Consider the following 11,634-nt stretch of genomic DNA (forward strand, 5'->3'; position numbering starts at 1 on the left):
CGCCCCCCCCTTGGGTGTCCCCCGCTGCACGTGAGGGTGGGGAGGGCACCCCGAGGGGTCTCGGACCCCCAAAATTCACCCCAAAGGGGTCTCAGCCCCCACCAAATTGCTCCCAAAGGGGTCTCAGCCCCCCAAAATTGCCCCCAAAGAAGTCTCAACCCACCCCCCAAATTGTCCCCGGGTTTGGGGGGTCCTGGGGGGAGTTTGGGGGGTCCTGGTGGGGGGGTCAGGCCGAGCCCCCCGGGTTTGGGGGGTCCTGGTGGGGGGATCAGGCCGAGCCCCCCGGGTTTGGGGGGTCCTAGTGGGGGTCAGGCCGAGCCCCCCGGGTTTGGGGGGTCCTGGTGGGGGGGTCAGGCCGAGCCCCCCGGGGGAGGGACCCCCCGATCCCCCCCGGAGCCCCCCAAGGGCGAGCGGAGCGCGGAGGGGGCGCGGCCGCTGCCCGGAACAGCCGCTTCTCTCAATGGGAGAGGGCGGGAACTCGGAGGCCACGCCCCCTTCGGCGCTGACCAATGGGGTGAGGCGAGGGGAGAGAGCAGCGCTGCCATTGGTGGGATTGAAATGCGAGGTTTGGGATCAATGGGGAGGGGAAATGGGGGGAATTGGGGGGAATTTGGGGGGATTTGGGGTGGGGGTGGAGGGGATATGAGGGAATTTTGGGGTGGGGGATGAGGGGGATTATGGGGTGGGGGGCGATGGGGTTACGGCACGGGCTCAGTGCCCCCCACTTTATTTTTTTCACGGCCCTAAATGAGCAGAAGCACCAGACCCTAAATGAGCAGAGCCCAGAGCGAGCGGTGACCCCAAACGGGGCTCAGGGTGACCCCAAACTCAGCCCTGAGTGACCCCAAACCCGGCTCAGGGTGACCCCAAACCGGGATCTCCCCTCAGCCCCCGGAGCCCCCCGGACCCCTCAGCACCGGGGGAACGCTCGCCCCGCCCCTTCCCGGCGCTGATTGGCTCATCCCACAGGCCACGCCCATTCAATGCTGGCCACGCCTCCAGCCGCTGATGAGGGGGCGGTCCCGGTGTGACGTCACGCGCAGTACCCGGATGCAAACCCGGAAGTGAAGCGGAGGGCAGCATGGCTCCGCCGGAGCCGCTCCCTCGGTTCGGACCCTCGGGCCCGGCTCGGGGCTCCCGCTCCTCCCGGGGCTCCCGCTCCTCCCGGGGCTCCCGTTCCTCCCGGGGCTCCCGCTCCTCCCGGGGCTCCCGCTCCTGCCGGGGCTCCCGCTCCTGCCGGGGCTCCCGTTCCTCCCGGGGCTCCCGTTCCTCCCGGGGATCCCGCTCCTCCCGGGGCTCCGCTCCTTTTGTTCAATAAACGGCGGCGTTTGGCGAAGGGATCCCGGGTCTAACGGCGGGGACACGGAGGGGACATGGAGGGGACACCGGGACATCCCTGGGGACACCGGGACATCCCTGGGGACACCGGGACATCTCCGGGGACATCCCTGGGGACACCGGGACACCCTTGGGGACACCCATGGGGACACCGGGACAGCCCCGGGGACACCGGGACACCCTTGGGGACACCCATGGGGACACCGGGACAGCCTCGGGGACATCCCCGGGGACACCGGGACACCCTTGGGGACACCCCTGGGGACACCGGGACAGGGATGGAGACACGGAGACAGGGATGGGGACACCGGGACAGGGATGGGGACACCCTGGGGACACCGGGACACCCTTGGGGACACCCCTGGGGACACCGGGACAGAGATGGGGACACCGGGACAGGGATGGGGACATCCCCGGGGACACCGGGACACCCCTGGGGACCCCCTTGGGGACACCGGGACACCCTTGGGGACACCGGGACAGGGATGGGGACACCGGGACACCCCTGGGGACACCGGGACATCCCTGGGTAAAATGGGGAATTGGGGAAAAAAATGGGTAAAAAATTGGGGAAATAATGGGGGAAAAAATGGGGGAAAAAACCGGGGAATTAGGGGAAAAAATGATGAAAAAATTGGGGAAAAATGGGGGGAAAATGGGGGAAAAATGGGTAAAAAAATGGGGAATTGGGAAAAAAATGGGGAATTGGGAAAAAAAATGGGGAATTGGGTTAAAAAATGGGGAATTGGGTTAAAAAATGGGTAAAAAGATGGGGAATTGTGTAAAAAAATGGGGAATTGTGTGGGGAAAGGGCTGGAGAAGGCGAGGACAAAGGGCCGGAATGTCAATGAGAGCTGAGAGCTGCCATTGTCAGGGGGACAAAGGGGAACAGATGGGGACGGGGCCCCAAAGGGATTCGGGATCTGCCGGGGTGGGAAAACGGCCCTGGAGGGATTGGGAATGGGAATAGTTATCCTAAAAAGGATTGGGAATGGGGGAAGTGATCCTAAAAGGGATTGGGAATGGGAATTATGGTCCTAAAAGGGATGGGGAATGAGAATTATGGTCCTAAAAGGGATGGGGAATGGGAATTATGGTCCTAAAAGGGGTTTGGGAATGGGGAAAATGGTTCTAAAAGGGATTGGGAATGGGAATAGTTATCCTAAAAAGGATTGGGAATGGGAATAATGATCCTAAAAGGGATTTGGAATGGGAATAATGATCCTAAAAGGGATTTGGAATGGGAATAATGATCCTAAAGGGATTGGGGAATTCCCTAAAGGGAAATGGGGACAGGGCCTTTTCCTTTTCCTCTCCAAAGAACACAAGGACACAGCGGAGAAATGAATAATTATAATAATAAATAATTAATAATTAATAACGGCGATAATATTAATAAATAATAATAATAATTCTCAATAAATAATTGAATTCAATAAATATCCTCGCGGCACGGAGACGGGGGGAGGGGAAAGGGAAGGGTTTGGGGGGGGAAAAGGGGAATTCCTGCTCCAGTTCCTCTGGGAATTTTGGTTCCAGTTCCTCTGGGAATCGCGGCTTCATCTCGCTGGGAATCGCTGCTCCGGTTCCTCTGGAATCGCTGCTCCAAACCCTTGGGAATTTCAGCTCCAAATCCTTGGGAATTTCAGCTCCAAATCCTTGGGAAGTTCAGCTCCAAATCCTTGGGAATTTCAGCTCCAAATCCCTGGGAATTTCAGCTCCAAATCCCTGGGAATTTCAGCTCCAAATCCTTGGGAATTTCAGCTCCAAACCCCTGGGAATTTCAGCTCCAAACCCCTGGGAATTTCAGCTCCAAATCCCTGGGAATTTCAGCTCCAAATCCTTGGGAATTTCAGCTCCAAACCCCTGGGAATTTCAGCTCCAAATCCTTGGGAATTGCTGCTCCAAATCCCTGGGAATTTCAGCTCCAAATCCTTGGGAATTTCAGCTCCAAATCCCTGGGAATTTCAGCTCCAAATCCTTGGGAATTTCAGCTCCAAATCCTTGGGAATTGCTGCTCCGGTTCCTCTGGAATTGCTGTTCCAAACCCCTGGGAATTTCAGCTCCAGTTCCTCCAGAACTGCTGCTCCATCCCACTGGGAATTGCAGCCCCAGTTCCTCTGGAATTGCAGCTCTGGTTCCTCTGGGAATTGCGGCTCCAAACCCCTGGGAATCGTGGCTCCATCCCGCTGGGAATCGCTGCTCCAGTTCCTCTGGAATTGCTGCTCCAGACCCCTGGGAATTTCAGCTCCAAATCCTTGGGAATTGCTGCTCCAAATCCTTGGGAATTGCTGCTCCAAATCCTTGGGAATTGCAGCCCCAGTTCCTCTGGAATTGCTGCTCCGGTTCCTCTGGAATTGCGGCTCCAGAGCCCTGGGAGCAGGGCAGGGTGGGGGCAGGGTGGGCACACGGACGGACGGACGGACGGACACGGGGACGGACACACGGACAGGTCAGACGTCCAGGACGTGGTTCAGGTAGGAGATGTAGCAGATGGCCAGAGGGACACAGGGACGGACACAGGGATGGACACACGGACAGGTCAGATGGACACAGGGATGGACACACGGACACAGGGATGGACACACGGACACACGGACGGACAGACGGACAGGTCAGACGTCCAGCACGTGGTTCAGGTAGGAGATGTAGCAGATGGCCAGGCGCAGGATCTCGATCTTGGAGAGTTTCTTGTCGGGGGGCAGGGTGGGCAGCAGGCGCCGCAGCTCCCCGAAGGCCACGTTGAAGGCCTCCACGCGGATCCTCTCCCGCGTGGCGTGCGCCGTCCGGTACTTGGCGGTGGCGCGGCGCCGGCGCCGGCGCTCCTCCCGGCTCAGCGGCTCCTTCCGCGCCGGATCCGCCGGGTTCCCCGCGGCGCCGGAGCCGTCGGCCTCGGAGAGCGCCGGGGGAACGTCGGGAGCGGCCGGCTCCGAGTTCAGCATCATCCCGCACGGAACGCGGGGATGCGGGAAGATTCCCGACGGATCTGGGGGTTTGGGAGGATTCCCGATGGATCCGGGGGTTTGGGAGGATTCCCGACGGATCCCGGAGATTTGGGAGGATTCCCAATGGATCTGGGGATTTAGGAGAATTCCCAATGGATCCTGGAGATTTGGGAGGATTCCCGACGGATCCCGGAGATTTGGGAGGATTCCTGACGGATCCGGGGGTTTGGGAGGATTCCCGACGGATCCGGGGGTTTGGGAGAATTCCCAATGGATCCTGGAGATTTGGGAGGATTCCCGACGGATCCCGGAGATTTAGGAGGATTCCCAATGGATCCGGGAGATTTGGTGACGATTCCTGACGGATCGCAGAGATCTGGGAGAATTCCCAATGGATTCCAGAGATTTGGGAGGATTCCCAATGGATCCTGGAGATTTGGGAGGATTCTGAATGGATCCGGGGTTTGGTGACGATTCCTGACGGATCACGGAGATTTGGGAGGATTCCCAAAGGGTCTTGGGGATCTGGGATGATTCCGAATGGATCCTGGAGATTTGGGGGAATTCCCAACGAATCCCAGAGATTTGGGACAGTTCCCAACGGATCCCAGAGATTTGGGACGATTCCCAACGGGTCTTGGGGGTCTGGGATGATTCCCAAGGGATCCTGGGGATGTGGGACAATTCCCAACAGATCCCGGAGATTTGGGACAGTTCCAAGTGGATCCCAGGGATCTGGGACAATTCCCAACAAATCCCAGGGTTTGGGGACAATTCCAAACGGGTCCCGGAGTTTGGGGACACCTCGGAGCTGATCCCAAGGATCTGGGACACCTCGGGAAAAGCTGATCCCGGGGATTTTGGGGATCTTCGGGAAAAGCTGATCCCGGGGATTTTGGGGTCACCTCAGCAGGAGAAATCCCGGGATTTGGGGCGCCCGGCTCCCGTGGGGATTCTCCTCCTCCTCCTCCTCATCACATTCCAGGCGGGAATTGGGGCGTTTTCCTTGGGAATTCCGTGTTCCGGGAGGAAACTTCCCCAGGGAATGAATCCGGGAGAGCAGCCGGAGGCTGGAAGGAGAGCGAGGAGTTTTTCCCGTGGTTTTGGGGTTTTTTGGGTCAGGATGCGGCTCCGGAGCCCTCGGGGGTCAGATCCCGACGGGTCTGGAAAAGAAGGATCGGGAATTTCAGCTCCGGGTGAGGCATCAGAATGGAATTAAAAAGTGAAATGAAATGAAATGAAATGAAATGAAATGAAATTAAATTAAATTAAATTAAATTAAATTAAATTAAATTGTAATAAAGGTATAAAATGAAGTAAAAAATAAAATAAAAACAAAGTAAAAAGAAGATAAAAAATAAAAAGAAAAAATAAAAAGAAAAATAAAAAATATTTTTAAAATATTTTAAAAATAAAAATTAAAATTAAAAAAAATATAAAAATATAAAAATATAAAAATAAAATCAAGGATTTTCCACAGCTTTTCCCTGTTGGATCCCGGCTACTTTGGGAAGTGAACTCAGGGAATTCCAGTTCGTGGATGGAAAAGGATCCGCCGGGGAAACTCGGGAGGATCAGGAGTTTGAGAAGCTGGGAAAGCTGGGACAGCTGGGAAAGCTGGGAATACCGGGAATACCGGGAATCCCGGGAATACCGGGAATGCCGGGAATGCCGGGGCCGCGGGGCGGGGGCAGCAGGTGGCGGCTGCGGGGCCCGGGCCGGGCTTTGTGTCGCAAATGAGCCCCGTCTGTCCCTCCCTGTCCGTCCGTCTGTCCCCTCTGTCCGTCCGTCTGTCCCTCGCTGTCCGTCTGTCCCTCGCTGTCCGTCTGTCCCCTTTGTCTGTCTGTCCTTCCCTGTCCATCTGACCCTCCCTGTCCCTCCCTGTCCATCTGTCCTGTCTGTCCTTCTGCCCGTCCTGTCCGCTTGTCCCTCCCTGTCCGTCTGTCCCCTCCGTCCGTCTGTCCGTCCCTCCCTGTCCGTCCGTCCGTCCCCCCCTCCTCCCCCGGGCGCGGCTCCCGCAGCAGCTCCGGCAGCGCCCGCGGGGAGCCCCCAGAGCCGGGAACGGCCCCGGCTCCTCCTCATCCTCATCTTCATCATCCTCATCCTCATCTTCATCATCCTCAACATCATCTTCATCATCCTCATCATCCTCATCATCCTCATCTTCATCATCTTCACATCCTCATCTTCATCCTCATCTTCATCATCTTCACATCCTCATCTTCATCCTCATCCTCATCACCCTCACCCCCGCTGCCCTCCCCCCGCAATCTGGGAGCCTCCAGGGAAAAGCTCTGGAATGGGAAAAGCGGCCGGGAATGGATCGGGGATGGATCGGGAACGGATCAGGAATGGATCGGGAATGGATCGGGAATGGATCTGAAATGGATCAGGAATGGATCGGGGATGGATCAGGAATGGATCGGGAACGGATCAGGAATGGATCGGGAATGGATCTGAAATGGATCGGGAATGGATCGGGAATGGATCAGGAATGGATTGAGAACGGATCAGGAATGGATCGGGAACGGATCGGGAATGGATCGGGAACGGATCAGGAATGGATCGGGAACGGATCGGGAATGAACCGGGAATGGATCGGGAATGGATCGGGAATGGATCGGGAATGGATCGGGAATGAGCCGGGAATGGGATGGGAAAGGTCGGGAATGGGATCCCGAATCCCACCGGGACAGGCCAGGAACGGCCCCAATCCCGATTTTTTTACGAGGTTGGAATGATGGGAATTTCCCCCCCCCCCAAAAAAAAATTCGGGAAGAGCCGAGCGACAGCTCCCAAAATCCCTTGGGGGAGGGGGGGGATTTTCCCCACTGACTCTCCCGAAGAAATTCCCGGGAATTTGGATGTTCGGGATCCCCTTGGGAGTTCTCCCAGGCTGAGAGACGGGAATTCGGGAATTCGGGAATTCGGGAATTAATGTGGGAATTCGGGAATTTGGCCCCCTGAGCTGCCCGGTGAGTCTGGGATTCCCGGGAATTTGGGAATTTGGCCCCTCGGGAGGGAATTGGGGCTGGATCCCGCTCCGGGAATTGAAGCAGGATTTGGGTTTTTTTTGGGAAAACTCAACTTTCATTCCCGGATCCATCCCAGAGCTTTTCCTTGGCGTGGAATTCCCGCTCCTCCAGCTCCTCTTTCCCGTTTTTTTTTTGGGAAAACCGCCCCATTCCCAAACCCAGCCTCTCCAAGGATTCAGCCTCCACTTTTCCCAGCAAAACCCCGGGAATTCTCCTCGCTCGCCCTTTGACGAAATTCCCGACAATTTTCCTTGGATACTCCCGACGTGTCCCGGACCCCAATTCCCGGCGAAATTCCAAACCCCCCCAGGAAAAGCTTTCATTCCAAAGGGATCTGGGAAAGCTGGCGGTGGGATCCAGCCTTTTCCCGGGAATCCGGGGCTCGATTCCCGCCCGGATCCCGGGTTTTGATCCCTTCCCGATCCCTGGAAAAGCCGCCTTACCCCAATCCCGGCCTCCGGGGCTTCTCCTCCCGCTGTTCCCAGGGTTTGGAATCCGCTCCCCGCATCCATCCACGGGGGAAAGGAAAAAAAAAAACTTTCCCTGGATTCTCCCGAGGTCCCGCGAAGGATCCGGGATGGAAATCCGGGAAAAAGCCGGGAAAAAACCGGGAAAAAGCCGGGAATTCCCGGGCCGGCAGCGCCGCTTCGGAGCCTCCAAGGAGGAATTCGCTGCTCCCCCCCCCAAAAATTCCCAATTTATCCACCCTGGGCCCGACCCCGGGAGCCTCATTGGCCCCTCCGCTCCCCCTCCCTCTCCCTCATAAATATGGAAAACCGGGAATTCGGGATTCCATTGGCTGCCCGGAGCCCCCCGGGAGGGGCGCGCTGGATGCGGCCGGGAAAAGGCGACAGCTGCTCCCGGTGCTCCTTTCCAGCGGGAATTCGGGCCGGGAAAAGGGGGGAGAAGAGCCCGGAGAGGCATTCCCGCTTTTCCAGAGGGAATTCGGGCCGGGAAAAGGGGGGGGATGAGCCCGGAGCGGCATTCCCGCTTTTCCAGAGGGAATTCGGGCCGGGAAAAGGGGGGAGAAGAGCCCGGAGCGGCATTCCCGGCCTCGGGAAACTCGGGAAAAGGGAAAGGGGAGCCTGGAGCGGCATTCCCGGTGGATCCCGAGGCTCTGGAGCTCTCGGGTGATCCCATAAATCCCGCCTGGAAAATTCACCTGGAGAGGGAAAAGTGGAAGGGAGAAAACTCGGGAATAAACCGGGAATAACCGGGAATAAACCGGGAATAACCGGGAATAAGCCGGGAATAAACCGGGAATAACCGGGAATAACCGGGAATAAGCCGGGAATAACCCGGGAATAACCGGGAATAACCGGGAATAAACCGGGAATAACCGGGAATAACCGGGAATGGGATCCCGTGTCCAGCCGGGGCCGGTTCTGCCCCCGCTCTCCTGGGATTCTCCCGCTTCAGCTCCGGGAAAATCGGGAAAATCGGGAAAATCGGGAAAATCGGGAAAATCGGGAAAATCCGCTCCGATCCCGGGAGATTCCCAGCGCCCCCATCCCGCACTTGGGAATCTCCCGATCCAGCCGGGATCATTCCCGCTGTTCCCGGGGATCCGGGATCATTCCCGCTTTTCCCGGGGATCCGGGATCATTCCCGCTCTTCCCGGGGATCCGGGATCATTCCCGCTTTTCCTGGGGATCCGGGATCATTCCCGCTTTTCCCGGGACATTGCGGGGCTCTCCCTCCCGCGTTCCTTCCTGTCCCCATCCCTGTCCCCGCTGCCCCCCCGCGTTGTGTCCCCCCCGTGTCTCCCCTCCTGTCCCCGCTGTCCTCCCCTCGTGTCCCCCCCGTGTCCCCCCTCTGTCTCCGCTGTCCCCCCCGGGTTGTGTCCCCCCGTGTCCCCCTCCCGCTGTCCCCCGCTCTGTCCCCGCTGTCCCCCCGTGTCCCCCCCGTTGTGTCCCCCCCAGGTTGTGTCCCCCCGTGTCCCCCTCCGCTGTCCCCCCGTGTCCCCCCCGTTGTGTCCCCCCCCGTGTCCCCCCCCCCCGTCCCCGCTGTCCCCCCGTGTCTCCCCCGTTGTGTCCCCCCCGTTGTGTCCCCCCCCGTGTCCCCCCCTCTGTCCCCGCTGTCGCAGCTGAGCCCGCGCGGCTCCGCCCGAGGCTCCGGGGCCGTTCCGGAGCAGCTGCGGCAGCGGCGGGCGCGGAGCCCGAGCGGGGGGGCGGGAACGGGGACAGGAGGGGACAGGAGGGGACAGGGATGGGGACACAGGGGATGGGGACAGGAGGGGACAGGAGGGGACAGAGGGGACAGAGGGGACAGAGGGGACAGGAGGGGACAGAGGGGACAGGAGGGGACAGGAGGGGACAGAGGGGACAGGAGGGGACAGAGGGGACAGGAGGGGACAGGAGATGGGGACAGAGGGGACAGAGGGGACAGAGGGGACAGGGATGGGGACAGGGATGGGGACAGGAGGGGACAGGAGGGGACAGGGATGGGGACAGGAAGGGACAGAGGGGGCAGGAGGGGACAGGAGGGGACAGGAGGGGACAGGGATGGGGACAGGAGGGGACAGGAGGGGACAAAAGGGGCAGGGATGGGGACAGCGACAAAGGGGACAGCGACAGGGACAGGGGGGACAGGGACAGAGCGGCGGAGCCTGGAGCGGCTCCCGGATCATTCCCGGCACGGCCCCATCCCAAATCCCAAATCCCAAATCCCAAATCCCAAATCCATCCCAAATCCCAAATCCCGAATCCCGAATCCTGAATCCCGATCCCAAATCCCCCATCCCAATTCCCAATTCCCAATTCCCAATTCCCAATTCCCGAATCCCCTCCCCGCCGCCCCGAGGGGATTTTTGGGATCGTTCCCGGCTCCCCCCGCATCCATCACTCCCCACCCCCATCCCAGCTCCCAGCTCCCAGCTCCCCATCCATCATTCCCGACCCCACATTCCCAGCCCGGATCCCCCTCCCCGCCGCCCCGGGGGGATTTTTTGGGATCGTTCCCGGTGCGGCCGCAGCTGAGGCCGCGGGCTCCGGGCGCAATTCCAGCCGGGAATGAGCCGGGAATGAGCCGGGAGCTGCCAGCGCTTCCCGCCGGGAATTCCAGGCGCTTCTCCCATCCCGGCTGCTCCTGGAACGGGATCCGGGAGCTCCGGGCTGATCCCAAAAAAGCGGCCGGGATTGGGGACACGGATCCGGGATCCCTTTCCCGGGGAATTCCCGGCGGGATGAGCCCGGCTTTTCCCTCTTTCCCTGCCGGGATTCCCGGCTGGAATTGCCGGGAATGGGGGATTCCACCGGGGCATGGCCCGAGGATCCCGGAGATCCCGGAGATCCCGAGGATCCCAAAGATCCCCCGGACTCGGGAAGGTCCCGCGGAGCAGCCGGGATTTCCCTCATTCCCAACCCCGGCAATTCCCGGGATTTCCCTCATTCCCAACCCCGACAATTCCCGGGATTTCCCTCATTCCCAACCCCAGCAATTCCCGGGATTTCCCTCATTCCCAACCCCGACAATTCCCGGGATTTCCCCCATTCCCAACCCCGGCAATTCCCGGGATTTCCCTCATTCCCAACCCCAGGAATTCCCGGGATTTCCCTCATTCCCAACCCCAGGAATTCCCGGGATTTCCCCCATTCCCAACCCCAGGAATTCCCGGGATTTCCCCCATTCCCAACCCCAGGAATTCCCGGGATTTCCCTCATTCCCAATTCCCGCAATTCCCGGGATTTCCCTCATTCCCAACCCCAGGAATTCCCGGGATTTCCCTCATTCCCAACCCCAGGAATTCCCGGGATTTCCCTCATTCCCAATTCCCGCAATTCCCGGGATTTCCCCCATTCCCAACCCCGACAATTCCCGGGATTTCCCCCATTCCCAAACCCAGGAATTCCCGGGATTTCCCTCATTCCCAACCCCAGCAATTCCCGGGATTTCCCTCATTCCCAACCCCGACAATTCCCGGGATTTCCCCCATTCCCAACCCCAGCAATTCCCGGGATTTCCCCCATTCCCAACCCCAGGAATTCCCGGGATTTCCCTCATTCCCAACCCCGACAATTCCCGGGATTTCCCTCATTCCCAACCCCAGGAATTCCCGGGATTTCCCCCATTCCCAACCCCGGCAATTCCCGGGATTTCCCTCATTCCCAACCCCAGGAATTCCCGGGATTTCCCTCATTCCCAACCCTGACAATTCCCGGGATTTCCCTCATTCCCAACCCTGACAATTCCCGGGATTTCCCCCATTCCCAACCCCAGGAATTCCCGGGATTTCCCCCATTCCCAAACTCCCCCAATTCCCAGAGATTTTCCCCTTTTTGGCGGCTCCGAGGAAGAAAAACCCGGAAATCCGGAAG

At 59.1% G+C, this 11,634-nt stretch overlaps 1 protein-coding gene across 1 annotated transcript; it reads right to left on the reverse strand.

Moving 5' to 3' along the window:
- Positions 1-3,953: 3,953 nt before the first annotated feature.
- NHLH1 (nescient helix-loop-helix 1) lies at positions 3,954-4,283 on the reverse strand. The gene has a single exon (XM_086866104.1). It carries the CDS (start codon positions 4,281-4,283, stop codon positions 3,954-3,956), a length of 330 nt encoding a protein of 109 aa, XP_086722230.1.
- Positions 4,284-11,634: the final 7,351 nt, after the last annotated feature.

This window comes from Cyanistes caeruleus, chromosome 30, assembly GCF_971803275.1.
Source record: "Cyanistes caeruleus chromosome 30, bCyaCae1.hap1.1, whole genome shotgun sequence".
NCBI classification, from domain to species: Eukaryota; Metazoa; Chordata; class Aves; order Passeriformes; family Paridae; genus Cyanistes; species Cyanistes caeruleus.